This window comes from Epargyreus clarus, unplaced genomic scaffold (genome assembly GCF_041222505.1).
Source record: "Epargyreus clarus isolate Ecla_fem2 unplaced genomic scaffold, WU_Ecla_fem_2.2 ptg000008l, whole genome shotgun sequence".
Taxonomy (NCBI): domain Eukaryota; kingdom Metazoa; phylum Arthropoda; class Insecta; order Lepidoptera; family Hesperiidae; genus Epargyreus; species Epargyreus clarus.
The window spans coordinates 15,753,379-15,778,185 of NW_027332216.1; the positions used below are offsets into that span (position 1 = coordinate 15,753,379).

Below are 24,807 nucleotides of genomic sequence, written 5' to 3' on the forward strand. Positions count from 1 at the left end.
AATTAAATTTCTTCGGATTAAAAGATTACGATAAATCTCGGCTACACTGTAAAATTTATTTTATGTCAAACATCATGTTTTTGCTTAGGTATAAGTAGTTACAAAATCGTGTACATTAGTGTACAAGTGTTACGCAATACTAAGTCATCTTGGGTTCAAGTGGATACTCTTCTCGACAGCGTGGGAATTACCATATGGGCGCGGCAAGACATTTGCACTACGATTGTAGTAAGTAGAAAATACCAGCGCCTATAACTGCACTCTCGTAAAGTTAAGTATAATTATTGCTAATTTTACTCTCCCATCCTTTCCTTTATACGTCTGGCATCCTGATATCACGTACGTCTCTAGTAATATATTTACCGTTGCGTAGCGCGAATTTCTCTTACCCTATAATCGAACAGTTACTTTTAATATCCTAATTTATCATCGTTACACCAAGTATTAAATTCAAAATTTATTACTAACAAGCCAATTTGCAGTGCACAGTGCATTTTAGAAATATTCATAGCCAATGCACGAGACGATTGGTTTCCTATAAGAAGTCGATATTAAAATGCGCTGGTACCCGTAACCACTAATTTGCTTATGTACATGCGTATGTACATAAGCATTATATTTTAGTAACATTGTAAAGGCATAGCACAGAAACGTTTAGTTTATTTTTAAGTGTAGTGGCGCAGGTATTTTAGCGTGAGTACTAGATGGTCTAGAATGTAGCGCTGGGCGCAGCGCAGGTGAAAGGGACGGCCCTACCGCTGATTGTGGTACGCTTCTGCGGTGAACTGCAACTTGTGGTTAAACATTAAACTGACTTCGCAAACAATTACTCACGAAAATAGTTCCATTTGAAACGGTCTAATTCCGGAGCTTCGGTTTTAATTAATTCATAAATATAAAGGAGGCTTAAAGTATATTTTACCACGGTAGTCTATGGTGGTAGCCAAGCTATGAATATGTGTCAAATTCACCAACAGTACTTGATTTTCAGTAAACAAATTTACTTAATGAAAAGTCAATTATCCTACTATTGAAATTGACAATTGACATAGCTTAGCTACCTCGCACATCTCTGATGGAAAGTCCGATTAAGGTCCGAAGATGGACCTAACATCACAAACAAAATAATGGAGCATGCCAAAGAAAATAATGCTAATAAATAAGCTCGAAAAACATTACCCTCTGCGGTCAGGTAATATAACACACAAAGGTAGTTGTAAAACAAAAAAAAAAAAATACTAACCCTAAATGGATTGCTATATTATAAGTTATAACATGCATGTCTTACAAATAAGTACCTACATAGTACATACATATATATAATTTACTTTTAAATGCTAACTCATTTTTGTTTATTTTATTGTAACATTATACTCGTACAGTTTTAAATAAATAGTTACGTAATATGTTACTTTCACTTTTCTTTCTCATTAGCAACAAAATGTAAATGATGTAGAATTCCATGTAAATGTAAAAATTTTACATTCGTATGTTAATAAAATTCAGAGATTTAAATAAGCAATCTGAATAATGTAGCTTTAGGTAAATGTGAAAATTAAATTTGTCTCAACTACGTTAACAAGTGGGTAAATATATAGAAATTAACGTCCATTAAATTAATTTGTTAATGTTAAAGTTTAAAGAACAACCATAACTTTCTTAGATTCTATACTTTTACAAAAATAGTAACATTCGACTTATTGAAATTTACACATACATTTTAAAGAGATGTGACTTGTCGTAATCTGGTTTGATGTAGAGTTTTAAGTTTATAGCTATTTTTATTATTACGTTGAGCTTATAAGCAGACCTTTTGCTACAACATAAGTAATGTTTTTAATGCCAAATTTAGCCCAATTTATAAGTGATAATTCGTATTATATATTATATTGTATTATATAATTCGTAGCTTGTGTCCACTATGTACTTACTATGGTTATCACAATGAACATAATAGTAATCAACAATCTTATAACCAGATTAAGATCAAATTTTAAAGATAATAAAGACTTACATCGACTATCACATTGGATTGGCTTTCGAAGTTCCGTAGAGTTTGCTAAACAATATTGTTGCTGACAGTACTAAAGTCGTGAATGCACGGAACGCGCCGGACGCTGGAGGGCCGCGGTGGCTGCTGCGCACAGCGATACTCAATGAAAAGGTCATTTTGTCTCAAATTGGGCTGAGGTGCACTCGGTGCTACGTGAACAAAGCATTTCTACATAAGTACATAGGTACACAATCATTTGGGTAGTGCTTGAAATATCTAGGTACTAACGAAACAGCCAAGTATTGGTTGCAATTTTTTAAGCTCGTATTCAATCATAAAATAACTTAATTAAATAAATAAAATTGTCCATAAAGCGCGAAAAACTTTGTTAAAAGTGGCATAACTTGCGTTCTTGTTCTCCTAGTCATTTTATTGACTTATTATAGTAATGAATAGGTAATTGAGAAAATATTAAAATTACGGATAAAACATGAAAAAATTGAGGAATATAACACAGCTATAATTATATATCTACAATTTTTCAAAGACATAAATAATAATACATTGTATGCATGTGCAATACAAAAGTAGAACGGAATATTTGCAATCGAAATTTGTTAGAAAATTCTAGTCGAAATTCAAAGGGCCTGTAATCGAGGGAAGTTATAAATTACTTTTTGCAGTGTGATTACCGTTATTACCGTAATACACGACAAAAATTCGGCGTGACTTACATGTGCGAGTGCGTGTTCCATAGTTGCGCAAGCGCAGATTACAGTTAGGGTTGCCAGACGTCCGGATTTACCTGGGTTATGGATTTTTACTGTTATGTTGCGACAAGTATTAATATTTCCGGCCAATCTAGGTAAAGGTTTATTTTAGCTAAACAAAACGTGATCGCTAGCAACCGTAAATTAAATAAATATTTGACATAAAGGAAGACTAATAATTGATAAAACCAAAAACATATGATAACAAAAATACTCTACGTTTTCGCCCTGTTATGTAACTATATGAGTATTTAATTATATGTTATTGATTAAAGACAAACAATTGGAAGTGCGTAACAAATTTAAGTTTTTATTAAACTGGAGTATATTTGAGTATGGTCAGTAAAAAGAACTATGCACGATTGTTAGAGCTCCAAGGCAGACCAAGTAATCTTGCTCGCTTTCCGGTTTTTCTATTTATGGGTCTGGCAACCCTACTAACAGTTTGCTAATGGTCGTTTCGCGACATTAGAACATTCTGCAGGCTTCTACGACATATCATAAAGCCTATTCCGCTTTGATCACTTTAAAAATATTTTTTATATATTTTAAAGCACCTATAATTTTTATTTTATTTTTATGTAATTGAAGTAAGAAATGAGCATGCTTATCATCTAGGTATCTGATGGATAGTAAAAGGTCAATGCCATCCATGGACTCCTTCAATGACAAAATTAGAATTCCTAATTCTATTCTAAAATTAGAGTAACTCGTTCTATTTTAAAATTAGAGTTCCTCATTCTCAAGTGCTTGTCTTATCACTGCTGTTAAAGCAAAACAGAAATAGGCTTGACAGTAGTACCACTTATATTTCTACCACATCGTAATATTCAGAAGTAATTTAAGTATTACATCAGCAGATTATTTTGCTTACGTAATATTTATCTTTGCAAGAGTAAACAAAGCAAAACCTTGCACGTTATGTTGATTATATCCTTTACTAGCACAAAAATTGTCACCCTGAACTTACCGTTTTGTCAACTTTACTAATAGCAGCTAGATACTTAGATTTACTAAGCCATTTCAAAGCCATTGTGGTAAGTGGCTGTGCATACGGAACTCCATCTGTTTACCGTATTTGCCGTGAGACACAACTTAGAAACGCACTCATGATAGTTGCTGAGGCTGGATATAAATGGTAATTTAATACTGGCTCCGTGAAATATGCAAATGTCAATGTCATTGAAAAGCGCGGGAAAAATACATAGAGCATAAATCGCTTCCGCTATTATGTTTCAAATTGTTTTGGTTTTATGACGTGTTATTGATAGGTAGGTATAGTCCGCGCCAAACTGCTAGTCCACTCTGAAGTTGTTGCGAACAGGTGAAAAGTCATACAATTTGCTAGTGCGACGCGACTCATTTCTATATTCAGAGCGGACTAGCAGTTTGGCGCGGATTATACAATGTGTATACTAGCGTGCAAAAAGCGTGGCTTATATTATTGAAGAAGCAAACAAACATGCTGTCCACCTAATAAGCAATTAAGTCAATGCTAAGGGAGGTGGCCGGACTCTGGAAGAAACTTGAAGAATTTTTCGTTTATGGCACGAGGGAGGTCCAGACATATATAATGCTAGATAGGTAGGTACACCACAGGGTATACTTTTTTTATATAAGAAAAGAGTAGCAGACGAGCATATAGTCCACCTGATGGTAAGTGGCTACTGCCACCCATGGACATCTGTAATCAACCCCAGATAGGATTAGATATTCCTACCTGAGATCGGCCACAGATGCGCCGCTACCCCTAAGGACTAAGCTGGATAGCCTCGGAAAAGTCTGTCTCCCTTACCACACCCTTCAAACCGGAACACAGCAGCGCCTAACACTGCTGTTATGAGATAGAAATAGGTGTGGCGGTGGTGCCGCCAGAGTCGAACCACCTTCACCGGAACACAGCAGCGAGACATACTCTAGTAACAGCGGCGTGAATCAATTTGGAAGACAAATTCACGCAAAAATACAAGTGTTTACGTCTGTGGTATTTAACGTACAATAGGGTATATCCATCCGAACATATCCTGTTGTACGCTCAATATTAGGGATTCTTTAAAAGATGTACGAAAAATCTAAGAAGGTAGTACGAGTATGTATAACGTTAGTCAATGATCTATGTCAGGCGACAAGTGCCTGCGAGGGCGGAGGTGTCGGCGTAGGCTGTGCGCATTGTTCTAACAACCTTTGTCATATCACCTGTCGTGTCTATGATGTTACTAACGGTTTGTTTAAACGTTTACATAAGTATATTATACAATAATGTATCCGAAAGTCGCCATATAGCATTTAACTAACACAGGCTTAATATCATAAACATATTTCCTTATACTGAAAATCAGTCCCACGTCTTGTAAAGCTAATAGTCGGCAAAATCTCGACCAATTGAGATGTGCTAGTTTCAGTTTTTTCAGGAGCTCCCATTTTAGGGATCTTGGAAAACTTTGCAGTAAGTTTCTCAAAGCTAAGAAGATTACTTATAGATAATCTTAATTTTTTTTTTGTTTTGAAAGTGAATTTATTATACGATACTCTCTTTGGAAATATGAGCATATCCAAAGTAAAGTACTTAACTACAATTTTGTTAAATTATTTCTTTACCTTACAGTATGATTAAGTCACTGTAGCGGTTAGTTTTTGATAAAAATATTTGACTCTAAAAGTTGCCTACTCACGACAAAAGATAAACCTAAAATGTGCTAAAATATTTTAACGTGTGAAACGTATAGTAAATAAAGCATTTATGCAGTGCTAGACTGTTACAAATGGCGAGAGATAACGCAACCGGCGTTTTTCATTACACCGCCGTTTGCCCAATGCACTCCCTGACAAAGAGTGACGAAACGCATATCGACTTAGCCACATCGCTGCGTGGGTACTGCCTAATAAGCATTAAAGGCGCATGAAATGTTTTCGTAAAAACTTCAGCCTTAATTGCAACCAGTAATTAGATTGTGTCAACAAATGTGAGATTTGGAGCAAAGGAATGAAGCTTTGAAACGACAAAAGCGCGTTTGTCAACGTAGAGCGTAGCCCCGCGGCTTGTGTAGTAACCGATCTGCAATCCTTTGGACACTGTAGGGAGTTCGATGAGTGACCATCACTAGCAGCTAAATATCAGCGTTTTCGTAATTAATAGGGCATGTTAAGATGTTGGCTTCTTGTATGATATTCGATTAACCTTGTCGGAGGTTTTATGGGTATCATAACATTCGATATGGGCTAGCAACGAAATTTTCTCCACTAATTAATATTAACGCAGCACGATGCAATGCGATGCAGTAAGCAATGGAAGATAGCAAGTATTGTTGCCATTGAGTGTAAGCTTTGTACGTAAAAATAACGTCGAAATAATTGAAGGGATTCCTAGTTAATTTATCAACACGAGTATATCCTTGTTTCTTAAAAACGAAATTATAGATTTGCACACAAAAAATCCCAAAATGTATATGTACGTATACTTATAACGAATATAATGATATAGGTATGGTATATTGTCGTTCCTAGGCAGAGCACTCTCGCTCGGTGAAACCGAGAGTTGTGGCCCGAGGACCTCTGAGGTCACACCACTGTACTATAAATCAAACCGAAACTTTCTTCCGACATCGTGCGTAGAATTGAGGCATATTTTGTGTTGACTAATCTAGTATTTTTACGAAAAAAACAGGTGTCAACTTTAGAGGTTATCGACTCTATTATTAGAAAGCTTGAATAAAAACTCCACCCTAGGTTAATAATATAACTACATATAGGCATAAGTATGCTAGGTATATAATATAACAATAGGGAATCTAGAGAGGTCCCGACGTCTCTAGTGAGCTTTTAACACTTACGAAAGAAAAACAAAAGTAGGTGTTTTACCTACGTTATCTGATCGATATATGAAGCTCATAGCAAAATCGTTGCCGCTTCTAAAGATTGACGGATTCCTCGCCTCTTATGTAATGTCATTCAAAACCTGCTATCGAAAAACAAGTGCTTCATGAAAGCAATTGGTATAGCGACGGGACGTCTTCGGTAGAACCAGTACCTTTTATTATCAAAATATTTACTTCCAGGTGGTAAAAAATGGCAAGTCCCGTTTTTATTGCATGAAATATGATTGCCTGTCTCCATTGTGGCAATTTGTGTGTCACCTCATCGCGGCATCGTAATTGGGCTGTTAAACAATAACTGTCGGAGACGTACCGGCCTTTGTGCAGACTTCGTTTTTGCGCTGCGATCAATGGACGGCAAAAAGCTCCTGTCTATGATGAGTAGGGTGGCCATATTGCTTGTAATTGACGTATTTTGAAATAATTTGACATAATAGGGTCAATTGTCATAATAGATATTTGAAGTGTGTTGTGAAATTTGAAAAAAGCTTGTAATGAAATATTTCTAATTGTATTAACTGCCTATAAATTGGCTGCTGGATCTGGATTAATGTTAGATTTATTGTTATCCAAAATATGACTTGAATTTGAATTGACCAACGCTAGACTTTGCGCCGGCGCCGCGTACACATAATTCTATACCGCGAACATAAATTTAATAGTACTAAAATTAAAATCTAATAAATTGGTAAAAAAAAACCTATTTCTGTTTTTCTTACCTACAAATTTTGAAAATTCTCCATTATATATTTTGTGTTGTGTTGAGATGCTATCCTAATGTACGAGCGTGTCGCGTGGTCACCGCGGAGCGCGGCTTTCCCAGCGCGAGCGCCGCGCGGTCGTCGCCCTCTATTGTTTATTATTATTTCTATTGATTCGCCATCGGACACAGACACAATAGCACCAGATACTACGTTTCATTTGTTTAAGAAAATTTGTTTAAGGTTTTTCAAGCCTCAATCATAAATTAAAATTAAATAGATTCTATTTAATTTAAATTTAATTAATTCCTAACACAAACCTATCCAATAAAATACTTAGTTACGCCCACCGAGGAAAGCGGTTCACCATGGAAAAGAAGCTGCGTAAGAAACTCAGCGGCCTAAAAACTGTTTTGGATAAATAGAAACGATAAATGGAAATAAAGAAGCCTTTTTACACATATAACTCTATAAAAAATAAAGAAGATTTGTGACCTCTTCCCTTTAAAAAGTTATACGTGATAATATATAATGTATTTGTCTCTGTATTTCATAGTTCTATGCGCTACAGATGCGAAGATTGCAGTCAGTTAAGCAAGCAGTAATAAGGTTTCTAGTCAAATGTTATCAGTACGGAGCTCAATTTTCAGGTATTATTAACTAGCACCTATGTGCTGCCGACTAGTATTAAAATTTACTTTTAAAACGTTTAGATTTTTACTGTTACCAGTAACGATTAACGGTGGAAGATTATTCTATACATATATGTATTATAATGGGGCCTATACCTTCTGTAATTACCGGACTGCAAGAAAGAGTATTTTTTGCCTTTACTTTGCCTATTGTCAATAACAATTACTTCTTGATTATATGTACAATGTGAGATACGACGCCCCGTTTTTTTTATTGAAAAACAATTCAGTGTATCATTTAAGTCATTATTTTGTGTATACTTTTTGTAAGACAGTGGCTGACAGACTAACTTGGTGCGAAAGAATGTTTGACACATCAAATAATATTTCTATTAACTTTATGACTACTGATCGCAGTCCGAATAGTCATTACTTTTATTATAATCAAACATTTACTCTTGTTGTATATTTATGCATACTTTTTAGGGGAACTTACTATAGGTAGGTAGGCGTTAAAATGCATGATATTTTAACTTAACTTATTGCAAATAAATCTTTATAAAGTTTCAGTATGTGCATTTATAACTTATATGTTAAAGAAAACCTTAAACCGCAGAGAAAATATATGTAACTATACCAATTCGACTAAACTATTTTAGCGTTTACCGTTCAACTGAAATAAGTAGTCATAAATTAAAAACAGTGGGTGCACCGAGACCAAGTTTGGAGAAAAAATGATCTACTTATTTCAAATCAAAATGGTTTATCTACTCAAATAAAAAGTAATTAACTTCTTCATCTAATTAATGTTTAAAAACTACAGTTGAAAATACGACAGAGTGGAATTAGGAAGATAACGAAAAGAAATAACTCAATTAAAATAACAATTAGGTTTCTATATTTCGAGAAAGAAAGTCTTTAATAAAATATATTGGTCTGGTTGGTACTTACTACCTGAATCGACCAAAGTTTGTAAAGGGCTAAATGAAGGGATGATGGATTTTTTTGCTATAGACGACACAAACGTTGCTGGCTTTTAAATCAGGCAAGAGTCCTGTATAAAATCAGTCACAGACGCTCATGATCAGTAGGGATATTTTAATATTACGTAAGTTGCAGTAGTGTCATTTCTATTATATAAATCTATTACCTACATAAAAAGGCCACAACCTAAAGCTTTACTTTAAAAAGATGGGAGTGACAGATCCATAGGATGCAACGATCATTAACACGAGTAGATTATCACTTAATTCTGCGAATTGAAGGGCTTTACGCTTTAATTTTCACAAGTAACCTGAGGGAAGTGGCACAGGTAATTAAAAGCAAAAAAGGGGAAATAGGAGCAAAACGGAATGCCGGCTGATGGCTGGCTAGGCATGCGATTTCTACTGGAGATGGCCATAAGGCGGGAGAAAGTTGCTGTTACCTGCACCGGCGCAGCCGTGTTTTTTCTCGTCCGCACCTACTTCCACTGATAGCGTTATGCAATGTTTCCGCCTTGCGATTACGTTTTTGATTCGTAAAAAGCTGTATCTCTGCGTGAAATCGCTCGTTTGCGTTTTGTGATTTATGGCGAGACGGACACGAGGTGTGTTTTATGTTATAATGGAGTTGAACTGCTACTTTTGTTGCGTTTTTAGATTCTGTTAAGTAATCTTTGTGGTTTGACTATCATATTGGTATCACCATTAAGGCGACTTTTTCCGATTTGAACGATAGGTATAATAAAACTTTTTTATTTATACTTACATAAATAGTTTTAACTTATGTCTGAGTGGTAGTAACATATGTTTCTTTGATTAAAACATTATTTAGGTAGAACGTTTGTTTTAGCACTTAGATAAGCTGCGTTAAATAATCATTATAATTGAAAACTTCGAAATACCAAATAGTTATTAAGTCGTAACAATATATTGAGTAAAACTATTAAATACCTATTTCTATACAAAACGGTTGGCAAAAGTAACTGAGCTTTATAAGAGGCACACACCGCGCCGTACGATGTTTGTGATGGAGTGCAATTGCATATTTACGAGAAAGCAGATTTCACATTATTCAGCGGGCACGGAACCAGAGAGATTATAATTTATAATTGCGAGAGAGCCCTTTTGCCCGCTTGCCGTATCACAGCCTTCGTAAGGCTGTAGACATTATGACGTCGAACACGCGGTTACTAAAATAATGTATGTATATTTTTACTTTTAACATAATTTGTTCTGCTATTGATATTATATTTTTAAGTTTTATATTAAAAACTCTATTTTAAAAAATACTCTATAACTCAACATTTTTCCATTATTCAATCTTAATGCTATACTTAATATCTCTTTTACATGTCCTTCTTGTACATATCTATACTATTATGTGATTCTATTAGGTAATATAGATAATAGAGAAGCAAATTAAAATTTACGAGTATCATCAAAATAAAAAAGGCGACTTGCTTAAAATGTTAAATTATAGAAAAAGAAATACGCATCTGTTTCTCTATTATTAAGTTAAATTGCGAGAACTTTTGTACGAAGAAAGAAGTTGTTTTCAGAAATAAAAGTATTTATACCAAGGTTATCAAGTAAATATAATATAACATTACTACATGTTTAAAGAATAATGAAAATTCCACACATACATTACATTCCGATATGTGTAATCGCAACCGTGCAAGCACCCTAACATTAGCATTTATATATTCACGGCAGCTAAACATCAAAGCGGAACATCTTAAGATTTACTGTTTCATTCGGCCATCTTCAATTTTAATGCAATGTTTTAATCAGATCTGTCGGCAGACAAGGATAGATGGTCTGCAAGCCGAAGCTGACAGTTGCGCTGGAAAGCTCCATATGCATGAGTGAGTCGAGACCACACAGTTCTGCTAGCTCTCACGGTTCTCACACATATAACGATATGGTTAGAGTGCTCATATGTAGGTTTTATTCATGGATAAAGAAATAATTTTAATTATGGTATGCAGAGATTCTGTGCTGTTTTCAAGCAGGAATTGCCTAGTAGCTTCTAATCTGTCATTATCAGATTCCGATTGCCCCTAATTTTACAAATTTGGCTGCATTTTGGAAATTCATTATAAGTTGGTTTTACCATCATCGCTTGTTTTAAACCATCGTACAATATACTAATCCGCACTTGACCAGCGTGAAATATTATGACAACCCTTCTCAATCTGAAAGTCGACCTGCCCAGCAGTTAATACACTATAACGTAGGCGTTTAATAGCCGTAAAGCATTTTAAAATACCAATCGTTTGTCAATTAATAATTAAAGTAACAGTTACACATATTTAAACCGTTATTCACTTCCAATCGGCAAGTGGCCGAATAAATAGAGGCGCCTGCCCTTCACGAGCACAATTAAACAGTCCATCTGTCCGTCACGCGCTCACCGCTCTGCGCTTGCGCAACGCTACGTGAGTGTTGCTACTTGCCACGATCTATTAATTGAATTAGGAACACTATTTGAACTTATGGTCTTGGTTGAACCTTTAAGGTACAATTCTTCGTGGGGGACGATCTCAAGGAACTATCGCAATACCTATTCTTACCCAACTAAGCGTTTTTCTAGCGAATGTTTGTATGTATGTATGTATTCTTTCGCACGCCCTGCAGTCCAAACGGATTGACGGAATTTATTATAATTATGGTGTCTTTGGATTGTTCAACTAAATTGTGGGAGTCAGTTAGTTTTTAAGCAGTAGAATTTTTGTTTTTAATTATTCACTACTGTCTTACAGTAATGATTATTTAGCGCTGCTTTGTTCTCATTTAAAGGAGTATGGTGAGATAGAGGTCTAACTTGCTATACACCCAAACAATTTAATATAGTTCTCAAAGTATCGAGGCATCTATAATCAACTATAGATAGTACTTCAATCCTATTTCAGGTTGATTACAGCGCAACATCAATGCAGCCCGCACTGATTGACCTTTAACATAAACTTGAAATTCTCTTAAAGTTTTGCGTAGAATATTAACGATGGAGGTATAATTTGTGAAACTCGAAACTTTCACACATACAACACGTTTGAGTATGCGTTTCTAAAAGATTTATGGCGAGAAAAACTAGTGAGGAAATTCACCACCAATCGCAATGTGTGTTATGTCTTACGACTGCAATAAACCGTCGGGTCATAAATAATCTCTGTACACATTAAAATCTTTATTGTACCTTTGACTGACATACAAGCACAATAGCTTTCGGTTTAGTTATTTGTGCCTCGTAGAATTCCAGACTGAGGTTCGAAACGTACGCACGCATTGCTGATTTTTATCTACGTATTAAAAATTAAATTTCTATTAATCTGCTCTTAGCCAGCGCGGTGGACTATGGCCAAAGCTCGTCACTTTATGAAGAGACCTGTGCTCAGCAGAGGGACATGACGTGAAGACTACGACGAAGAGTGGCGACAGTGGCCACTCATTTTGTGCAAATTAAATTAAAGGATGTGGAACCCTTTCATGGTTGACTCCAGAGGCAAACCGCCATACCTATTTCTAACACCGCTATATTCTGATTTGAAAGATGTGACAAAGGAGACATGCCTACGTATGCGAAGCGTTTCAATTTAGTCCTCAGATAAGACTCCAATTTTAGAGATACCGAAGGCAGCGGTAACCACTCACCATTTGAAGGACTGCATGCTCCTTTGCCACTTAAAATATAAAAAAAGAATCCATGTAAAGAAGAAATCGTAAAAATCAAAGGGCACACAGGCAAACACAATAACGTCTACATAAAACATAGCACACAGCCAATTAACGGCCGTAATAAAATGTGCATATTATGCCATAGAGCCATCGAGTAGAACAGCGGATAATGGCACAGATCCGCCGCGAAAGTGTGCAATTAGTGGCACTAGCCGCCTCCACATCGCTGCTCGAGTTTTCTAATAAATGCATAACAAACTGGGCATTAGTGTCCACAAAACTGCGAGTATTTAAAGAATTACTACCACTCCGTAAGATTATAAAGGCAAAGGCAATAAAAGATTTCTATCTTCACTTTCTCACGCTAATTTAGTAGGTATTCCAGTATGTGATGAGGTCTGTGGATGAGGTGTCTTAGTTTAGTTTTAATTTTGGTTTTGGTTTTGAGAAATAAATGGGTACACATCCAAATCTTGTATGGAAGACTAAGCATTAGACTGACCGCCGCCGACTGTCGTCAGCAACTGACTGATGCTTCTCATTCTGAGAGGAGACGCGTGCCCAGCAGTGGGACAGTAATGGGTTGACGGCGACTGCCACACTTACAAACAAATACAGGTCTGTGCTTTAGACCATTCTGACGATAGCTCATATGTTAAAATGTGTTAGAGCGCTAAATGCTAGAGTGTGCCAAAGAATGAAAAATATATGTACACATGCATACGTTCGAAACATTACCTTCGGCAGTCGGGTAATAATAATGTTTACTGTAGCATTACCATGAGTTGGCATAGAAACGCCACTATAGAAATGGTAAATAGAAAACTATTGTCATTTTGCTAGTGAATAACATAACTACTATCGTTACGGTATTTCTTGACAACGTCTGTCAAATTAATGACTCATCGGTCCCATGAGTCCATGATTTGTATGGCAATAGATCATAATGACATTCGCTAGCGATTTGATTTCGATAGGTTTTTTACGTATCGAGTTACGTCACTACGGATTTTAGTTCTACGAGTAACCACCAGAGGCGCTGTACAATTTTTCATACATTTATTTTACGCAGTCGCTAGCGAGTAATACTTTTGTAAACTCATGGTAGTCCTACTGCACTCATAATTCCGTCGCGCTCTGGTTGCCATGACAACGAAACATCCAGTGCACGCTACGATGTACCCACTTTTAACAATAATTCTTATTAGACTCTACATAAAGATTATTACCAAAATAAAGTTGCGAAGTATAATAACAATCGCACGCACTATGTGTCAGTTTCGTAAAATTTCGCAATTTTTTTTCGTATACACTTATTGCTATTTTTTTGTAGGAAAGTAGAGCATTTTTAAGGGTAGTTGCTAAAAGGTTACATCTGTCTCTGGAGTATGTGATTTGAGGACCCGCGTAGCGGAGCGGTCACCATACCGGTCTGACACGCAAAGCGGTCCGGGTTCTATTCCCGGCCAGACAGACATCTGAAAGATTGTCTGTATTTGGGTATCTGTTCTGGGTCTCCGTGTTTGTGTATTCGTTTTTATGTGTGCCCATGGCACTCACAACGCAGGAAATCTTAGTATGAAGCGGTGAGTGTAGAAAACATCTATTGGCCCTTATTAGACGTCCTACAACGTAAAACCAATATTATCCAATAACAACTGATTCACTTCATTATATATGACTAGCTGACCCGGCAAACTTTGTACCGCCTCAAATCTATTTATGAAATATATTTCATATCTAATATAGCCTATAATACTCGTAGATAATGTAGCTTTCCAATGGTGAAAGAATTTTTAAAATCGGTCCAGTAGTTTTTGAGCCTATTCATTACAACCAAACAAACAAACGAAGTTTTCCTCTTTATAATATTAGTGTAGATTAAAACTAAGAAATTTATGAACAGAAATGTAGGGTTTACCTTAATTAATATAATAATACATCTGTTCCCGTAGGTCTCTATACAGTCAGCCAAACGTAGAATTATACAGTGATAATTTAAGGTTTATGAACCTTGATTGCACAGCGGACACAATTAATTCGAATGGACCACATTATTCGTTGATTGTTAATATCCGATCTTAGGTATTACAAGCACTACTTATATTATTAAAAGTGGACTTGTATGTATTGTAACTTTTAACCATAAATTATTTGTATATCAACATTCACATTGACGTTCTAAAAGAGTTCTGTAAAGAATCTGCTTTGAATAAAATATTTTATACATTGTATTTGATTTGAACAACGTTAAATCCATTTACGCCGATGTTATTAAGATATCGACTGATCTGAAGTGATACTGGAAAATTAAATTAACCTATATATTTGCTATCAAATTATTGTATAGTTGATATGGTTAATTTGACAGAATCTGACGTTGTGAAGTGGCTACAGGGCCACTGCCTCAGCGGATGTAACCGTACTGTCATATTAATTTTAAGCTCGGTAAATGCGTGTCAATGACTATTCTGGTACTCATTTTAGCAGGGTCACAGGAAATAAGCAATAGGGGATACAGGAAACAGGTTTTATAAGATTATTATTTGCTTATTTGTTGCTTATTCTGTTTATCTACGGGTATTTTTAACTAGTACCTAATTTAACTCGTAATCAGCAAGTTATTCTTCATTGTGTCGGAATCTTCAGGTTGGGAATAAATATACATTATTTTAGTTTAATAAGAAAGTCATTTTAATTTAACCTTCATATTATGTCACTTAAAATAAGTAGGTTAGGACATTTAGGTAAGAGCACTAAGCCAGCATGTTTTGAGACAATATGGGACCATTTTTTAAATCAAGGCCTAATTATGTTGATCTCAAATAAATAACGTACATAACAATATACTTAATAAACTTAATATGAATAACATGAATATGAGTAGCAGCAACATAAGATTCGTGTCGGCGTGCGCCGCCGCGGTTATGAGAGCGGAACGCGCAGAGCTAGGCGCGCGCCGCGGAATCGCTCGCGGGTACATTGAGCGGGTCCTTTGACTGGTCATCTTTACAAGCTCACTTTAGTCATTTTAAATTTTCATGTCCCCACACGCTATGCGTACTCTGGAATATACTCGTAGCTACCTTATCTCTTGTCTCTCTTAAGAGGTAACTAAAAAGTCTGCTAGGGTCGCGCGACAAACCCGACGGGGCAACGCGCTAAGAGGACTCCGGTTGCGTTCCTTTGGAGATCCCGGAGCCCTCAACGCAGCGCAGAGGACGGTCACCGGGGGGGTTTTAGTGCGGTAAAAATCCCACATAACTCGGCGTCGCTCCCACGTTGTCGGGTACCTTTTGAAGGTTTCCCCCTCGACAAAAAAAAAAAAAAAGGGTCGCGCGACAAGAGTGGGAGCTCGACCCGCCCAGGAACTACCCTGGGAAGGACGAAGGTATGTGTGGCCGCATAGCGTCGAAAGCACTCTACAGAAGGACTCCGGTTGCGTTCCGATAGAGATCTCGGAGTATTCTACGTAGCGCTGAAGATGGCCACCGGGGGGTGTCATTAGTAAAAAATGCCACCCTTCTTATATACCTTACTTTTTTCGGTTAAAGGCGGATTGGTACATTCAGACAGTTTTAAAATCATTAGGAATTTATAGCCTGCGAGGCATGTCGATGTACTCACTTTTTTGTTCTTCATCATTAAAACAAGTGATTATCTATTTTGTTCGAGTTTTTAAAAGCTGGTTGTTGCTTAGATTTGGAAGTAGTACGTCCGCGTAACGTTTAGTGATTTTTTAAGCCATGGGATATTGGAAAAGTAATACTTATGCTATCATATAGGTATTTTATATTTACTACCCAAAACATACTAAAATACTATATTCTAGCTGCTATTGACCTTCTACAAATGTGTCAAACACAATGTTAACCACAACAATACGATCTATCCTACAAAGCATTTTGTAAAACTAAAGAAAGGCTCACGTCTCTCATTATGTACGGAGGCGGTAGCGTCCGAGGCTCACTTCCATGAAATTGACACGCTTGTGGAACAATGCCACTTTCGCTTGTTCCGGTTCCCGGCATCCTTGACCTTCGTTTACTTTATGTTTTACTTTTATTTCGCTAATTCAGTTCCCACCATTGATATTTAGACTAATTTCTGCGGTTCTCACAGGTACTTCAACATGTTGGGTGCTATACTTAATAAATTTATCCTCAAGTAACTAACCAATGAGAAGTGCCAACTTATATATTTTGAGAGGAAGTTAAAAAAATTAAAAATATTTTAATCCAATATTTAAGTAATTACTATACGAATAGTCAAACTATAATTATAAAGATTGGATTGAAATCATAGCTATAAAACACGTACGAGAAATGACATACCTACATACATTCTTATAGGTTTAGGAATTCTAGAATAATTCTTTACGCGTGTGTGATTGCCTACATATGAAATTTGTTCTTTAAATACATTAATCAAATGCAATATGGTGACATCAGCCGCGAAATAGCATTTTGCATTGAGGAATGGGGAAAAATTGCGAAAATGGCATCTTTATTATTGGCAGACTGCACGTCTGGTTGCGTTACACATTTTACTATTCCGGCTACGTTCAAACGTGGCTGACATTTTATGTAGACCGCCATTTTGTGATCTGAATATTGGATGTTCGATCTTTTTAGATATAAAAACCCGGATCTTTAATAAATTGCACTGTGAACATAATATATAGTTACGATATCTAAAAACAATACTTTAATGAAATTCAAAAACTATATAAAATTACATACCGTTATTTTTCCATTCCATTTAATTCAGTTTTTGGTATACCTACCTATTACTTAGCTACAAAACTACAATTACATCTTTTATTTTTACACGCTATTACACATGCAGACATGTACACGCATATGTCGTATTATTAATATAAAAAATCAATGACGTCATCCTTCCTGTGGTACCTAACTACAAATAATCCGTTCAATGATAGGTACATAAAAACGGAATGTAAATCAAATATGTATTTGATTATTGCATAACCTAAATATATTTCACCGCACGGGCCGTCGGGTTTCATAATTCGTTGGCATCTTTGTCACGTTTTAATCACAAACTGTTTTATACACTTGTTAGGTACACAGATAAATCAAAATTAATGAAACATTTCGTGGAAATCGCTTTAAATAATATGTTTTTTATTTTTAATAAAACAGTTTTAGACAAAGCTATTTTGAAGAATTCGAAGTGCTATCAAGAAACGATGTCTGTAACATTTAAGGTTTTCCTTAACAACTTTATCCCCGTAAAAAAATTGAGTTTATAAAATGAAACCAATGAAACCAAAGTCAGATTATTTTTTCAATAAAATTATTTTGAAGTATGCCTATATTACAAAGATCACCCAAACGGCGACGGTAATCTAATGCCACATCTGGATCTGCTAACAAAAAATCTTGGCAAAAATCTGATATGTAACACATTGTTTTTATACGTGACGTGTCTGATCAGGGTCAGGAGGTGGCACGAATGCGGAACGAGTGGTTCCAGTTAGACAATTACGCCGCAAATCAATTCGTATTGTAATTAATAGCGACGGTTTAAGGTATTTGAAGGACTAGAGCACGATTCGAGAAATATGTTGTTTTCTTTGAATATGTTAAAGGACGAGCTTTGATCACAGCGCTGGTTTCCGCATACGCGATAGCCCCAGGTATATATAATAAAATTAAAATTAAACCTAACCTATAAATTAAAAATATTCAGTGTACCTTTTCCAAAATATGTCACAATAATAATGTGTATCTATAGTATGAGAAATAATATTATTAACAAAAAATAATGCAGCCTAATTTGCTAAAATATCTAGTTTTACATCGTTTAGCCACTTTCCTAACAGCCAAACCTTGGATAACAATGAAAAATCGAAAATTGGGGTGTGTACAACATTATAATTTAAATTGCTCCGTATAGCAAGATTCCGTATAGAAAAATAGACAAAATAATTAAGAAACGATTGTTGATATTGATGTTGACATCACGAGCAAACATAGATTTTATTTGTAGGTATGCGTAAACTATGTAATATGCAAGTCCATTTGTTAGCAATTGCATTGATCTAGATTTATAAGTACATACCTACGTGCAAGATTCCAGTAAAGGAAAGAGTCACATTAACTTGCCCATATGGTTAATTCAACATTGTTTGTTCTCTTAATAAACGTGTATCATTTTGTTCAGGTTATCTCAAGAATTTACTCCATAAATAACTTTACTTTTTTTTCTAATATAGGAGTAGCAGACGAGCATGCAGTCCACCTGATGGTAAGTGGCTACTGCCGCCCATGGACATCTGTAATCATGGTCATGTCAAACACCCCAGATAGCATTAGATATTCCTACCTGAGGTCGGCCACAGATGCGCCGCTACACCTGAGGACTAAGCTGGAACTACTCGAAAAAGTCAGTCTCCCTTACCACACCCTCCAAAATGGAACACAGCAGCGCGTAACATTGCTTTTATTAGGCAGAAATACCTAGGTGTGGCGGTGGTGCCGCCGGAGTCGAACCAAACCACTATTATAATGTGTCTTAACAGTGAATAATAAAATTGTCCCTTCTTGCATTATTATTTGCGGAATTTACATTTAAGTAACATATGAATAGGAAAATATTCGAAATAAAAAAACACATTAAGATTGTTCGTAAAGATTATCATCTTTAAAATTCCCGTTAAAATAGATTCAACCGACGGATAGTTTGGTTACGCAAATATGCATACATGTATATATTGTAAACTGAAACAATCAAACTCAGAAAAGATAAATTAAATATCTTTATTGAGTTATTGTAAATTAAGTAAATTTGCATCATGAAATGTATTCATAGTACGTAATTCCTAATGACAACTTGCCCTACATTTACAATGCAGAGCCCTGCATTTTAACTCTAATCTTTTCTTAAGCATTCGAATGTCATCTTGTGGCTTCGCCGAGGACAGAAGCAATCTAAAACCTCAGTGACAATATTGCGTACACGAAGTTACAACAATGCGAGCACATTACGAGCGGTGATGACGGCGTGTCATCCGTTAGATTCGGTCGGGGGTCACTGGACCACTGATTGATCACGACTGGACTAGGTGGCTGAATGAGGTGAGTGGTTAATTTTATTGTAATTGTGTAAAGAGCCAAAAAATGCAAACGATTCTATTTAAAAGTAGTGGTTCGAAATAAGTAGACTAGTACTTTAAATCTAAAATGCATAGAAATTCAAAAGCAGCTACTTTTCAAAATCATCATTAAAAATTCAATAATATTGGCTCTAGCGGATTAAGGGGGGCGGATTAATTCGGGAGGAGCGATCCGCCCCGGGCCCCCAGTGCTGGGGGCTCCCAAACACAGTTGCTATTAGCTAAATAAAGGTTGCCAGACTCATGACCATGAAATACGTATTAATCGGCGAAGTATAACTCTATGAGACGTTTGTAATTTTGTAAAATCAAATCAATTTTGATTAGGCGCCTCCCCATACAAGTTTCAGGTCCGGGCTGGCCGGGTCCATTGCATATTGGTTCCTACATTAAGATATCGTAATATATGAACCATATAAGGACTTTTGCGTTAGACAAAGAAGGACTGAAAACATTTTATTTGCGGTAACATGCACGAAATGTTTTTAAAAATTCTAATTTCAATGTTCAATTTTTGGACAGATAGTAGGTATATTTGACCACTTTGAAAAGGGTAAATATTTAACTCCCACCAAACATGTTCTGTGTTAATCTCAGTTTAACACTTAGCAATAGTTCAACTTATTAGTTTACATATAAACTCACCGTGCTCGCCGGGTGTGCGGGATGTGCGGGATGCGCGTGGTGCGCGGGCAGCAGCACGAGGGGCGCGGGCGGCGGCTGGCGCGGCTTGCGCACGCCGCGCGGGCGCCGCGGCCGCGTGCCCGGCGCGTGCCGGCCCAGCCACCGCGTCACCAGACGCTCCTTGCTGTTCGCGCTGCCGAACTCGCCCTCCTCTTGAGGTGGAGGCATCTGAACAAAAATCATCATCATCATCAACCCATTACTGTCCCACTGCTGGGCACGGGCCCTATCTCAGAATGAGAAGGATTAGGTCATAGTCCACTGCGCTGGTCAAGTGCGAATTGGTAGACTTACATTACAAACTTTTTTTTAATGATTTGTTCTTTCTTTTTTTAAAGGTATGCAGGTTTCATCGCGATATTTTCCTTCACCTTTTAAGCAAGTGATAATTAACTTCGAATACGCACATAATTGAAAAATCAGAGGTGCGTGCTCAGGATTTAAATCTCGGACCCCTCGATCAAGAGGCTAAGTTTCTTAACCACTAGGCTATCACTGCTATCAAAAATAAGATTCGGTAATTTAAAGTTGTACAAAATCTCCTTCGTTGATAACTCGTCGCATTGTAAATACTCTTGACAGGCCTCAGCCTAAACACGAACGATCTACTCGTACCATAATTTACTTGATGGGGAATCAAACCCAACAAAGTGTGCTTATTATATACTTGTTTAATTTTTTTAATACTTAGTTCAGGAAGTGACAAGTTGAACCGTTTCAAGATAGTAGAGCTACCTATGATGCTACTGTGGTGAAAAAGTATACTGTAATGTTACCTACATTACACTATACTTTTTCAGCATTTATTAATTGCTACGCTGAGAGAGTATCATAAGATTTATCAGTAAGATTAATACTGTACTAGTAGTTACAGTTATTATTACTGCCCAATATCAGTATATTGTACTCTATCAGTATAGAGACAATCAATTTGAATTCAAATCTTGTATTTAATAATAAGCAGACGACAAACCAAACTTAAACAAGATCTGTAAATAGGGATTGCCTCAACTGCGTTCGTAAATCAATGCAAATACGTGTTCAGGTTTTAGTTTGCAATCATGAGTAAACATTACGCAAAGCATCCCTACAGGCGTACAAACAAGCACTGCATGTTTGTTAAGAAAATTGCAGAAAGATGCAGTGACGCAACTCGCGACTAGGAAACAATTTGTAATAAATACTCAATTGTTCGATACGTGAGAGTCACGCCGTGAAGAAAATTAGACAGATGTAGTTAGGCATACTTCGTAACATCTAGAACTTAATGTTACCTACATTAAGTGCGCTTCGTATTTCAAAGGGCATGAGCCATCTGTCCCAGTTGTTAGCATTGATAGCTGGTTAAACATTGTTAGAATCTTTATACTATTTGAGAATGTCCGATTACGCTACAATGAAGAAGCATGGTGAAGTATACAGTATTCTTCAGACCTTCCCAATTGCGAAAATAATCTGGAGTCCAATAGTAAAACATAAAACGAATTTCAGGTAGCAGCTAAAACAACGTTGCTATACACTCCAAAGGGATATAATTGCTTTAACATAGAATTCGATCTCTACTGGATTTACAAGTTAAAAAATTGTTTATGGCTGCACGCTTAAGTATATTTACTCGATCTAGTGTAAGCAAAATTATATTCAAATAAATTTACCTTTTTCTTCTTCAGCGTTTCTCCCTGAAGCTTCGCTTCCAGCTCCTTGCAAAGCTCGTGACCCCTTATTTTCTCCAGATCCTGAGCTTTCTTGATCTCGTCCACGTGGAAAACGCAGGGCTGGACGGCCTTGAAGGTGGGGTCGAACTGGTTGTGGTCGAAGGCCTGCTTGGGCCGGAAGCACGGACACACCCGCTTGGACAGGTGGTAGATCGACACGACGCAGACCAGGCAGTGGACTAACGCTATAATGAGCACGGCGATGTTCGTTAGCACCGGCGTCCAAGCCTCCATTTCATCCTGAAAATTTATTCAAGATATAGTATGGCTCCAAAATTTGATACACGGTAAGGAAATGTAGAGCTTAATGAAATTATAGAATGTTACCAATGGATGTCAGTCATTAAATATTGTCAATGATTTTTCGCAAGTTTTGGGCAATATCCGTGCCGTAAAAGCATCGTAGCTTCTGGGTCGGAACATGGGAATCAGAATCTCGGAATGCATTATTATTCCCAATTCCCTAACCTAATTAGACCATTAACCCGCAATTCAATAAACACAAGAACGACCGCATCCACCGCTAAGCGAGTGCGACGACCCGCGTCGCTCATTACCGCATCACTCGCATTGTGTAACCGCACCGCCCGCCCGTTTCCGCAGTTCCGCACTGTAAGAGCCGGTCCACACGGCGCGTTGCGTCAGCGTTGCGTCGTCGCAACGCAAAGGTTTTACGCATAGCCGGCCACACGGGCGCTGCGCCAACGCAGCGTTACTACGACGGAGTCGTAACGCTCCATAAGTGAGTACTCCCCCGCCCGCTTCGTCTCGTGCGCTGCAGCTCAGTCGCGTATGCGCTGCGTCGACGCAGCGCACCGTGTGTACACTATGATTATTAGTATGTAAAACGACGCAGCCACAGCGCTACGTCGACGCAACGCTGACGCAACGCGCCGTGTGGACCGGCTCTTATGCGCTCGCGGGCGTCCGACCTGCGGATTACTGTGGAGTAACTGTCTGGCCTTAATCTAACCGATGACCGAATTATCTTTTTTTTGACAGGTGACAATCGCGATTATATTGCCACCGTCCAAATGATATATCCGCATTCAAGATGAGCATGTATTTATGTGAGAAGTTAAATCGACCAGTAATAATGCACACGAATTGAATATAACCCCGTTTGATAAAGTTCCATATTGGGTAGATTACATTTGGCAAATAATGTTTTTTACTAATTTCTAAAAAAGGATTCTCAAAGATACCTCAACCGATTGAGATAACTGTGGTGTCCGTAAACATACGTATTTACGTATGGTATACCTAAATAATTGATGGATGCACCCCTAATACCCCCTCTACTAGAGGCTTGGATAATTACAATTGTTCAGGTACTTATGGTTTCAAAACACAGCAACATATGGGTAATATACTTCTGCTTTGAAGTATGTGGTATGAGCGGACTTGAATCGCAAAAGTAATACCACTTATAATCGAAATATTGTCAATTGCCCCTTCCGTTATCACGATGGTTCCAGTGATGCTAATTAAAAAAAAACATTTAATGTGAATGCTAATGACAGCTAATTGAGGTTTAGTGCTATTGTTAGTAGCGACGTATATCGATAAATTATAACAACACGGCACGTAACGCTCCGTCGCCGCTTTCTATATCGGTAACCAGTTATTAATGATGAAATTGTAATTTATTTAATTATTTGTTGTAATCCATTAGCTACAGCAATTTCGTTGAGATTTTTATTATTTGCGCTTTTACAAATTATTTTTAATCAGTAAAGTGTCATAGGCATGTATTAAAAGTACGTTTGCTCCGTTAAAATTATTCATTTTTTCTGTATCTGTGTCTGTATTTGATTGACATTATGGACGCAAAACATACTCTTTCTAATCTTCTTATCTAATAAAACTCTAACACTGAATGACAGATAACACAGAGCCTTAACCGACACGTCTAGACATATTAAATGTTGTGATGGAGTTCCTTATATAATTTAGACGTGTTCAAAATAGAATTTTCGAAACTAACTCCCTGCGGCTTGATATAATTAAACCTTGTCATAAAATAATTCGTACACAACAAAGTTCAAGACAAGCTAATACAACGAAATATCATCATTATCCTGTAATTACTAATTATGCCGAAATCCAAAGTTCAAGGGTTTCCCGTGCGACTTGTGATCGCGTGCGGCGTGATGCTCATCTTATATCCAATGATCATCATCTGGCATTACTGCCGTAGATAAGAATAATAGAAGAGACATTTAAGTTGACTTTTCGATAAACACATGTCACATTTCATAGATGTGATGAATTCAGAGGTATTGACTCAGTGAGACTTAAAATCAATGAATCATTATAGGATAACGCTCTTCCTTCTAATTTAAAAAAGGAGCTAGACAAAATGCTATTCACTTCCATTGCATATTTTTTTTATTTCAGGATATTTTTGAAGATTTTTACTTTCATATTTAAAAAAAACTGGAACCCTGCGTGGCACCCGGTAGTCACCATACCAGTCTGTCACGCAAAGGGTTCCGGGTTCGATTCGCGACTAGGAAAACATCTAACAGATTAATTTATATATTGCCCAGTTTACAGTACAGGAAAACTTAATATCCTAGTATTAAATTTCTGAATTGTTAAATACTTTACTACTCCTTAAAATAATAAAAAAAAT

The 24,807-nt window shown here is 36.8% G+C and overlaps 1 protein-coding gene across 2 annotated transcripts in view; it reads right to left on the reverse strand.

Moving 5' to 3' along the window:
- Positions 1 to 24,807, reverse strand: part of LOC140744582 (uncharacterized) — a 53,343-nt gene that overhangs the window by 15,407 nt on the left and 13,129 nt on the right. For both annotated transcript variants that reach the window (XM_073076230.1, XM_073076229.1), the window contains exons 3-4: positions 22,110 to 22,409; positions 20,416 to 20,622 (exon numbers count right to left, since the gene is read on the reverse strand). In XM_073076230.1, the coding sequence (XP_072932331.1) occupies positions 20,416 to 20,622; positions 22,110 to 22,409 (507 nt within the window). The remainder of the gene's footprint in view (positions 1 to 20,415; positions 20,623 to 22,109; positions 22,410 to 24,807) is intronic.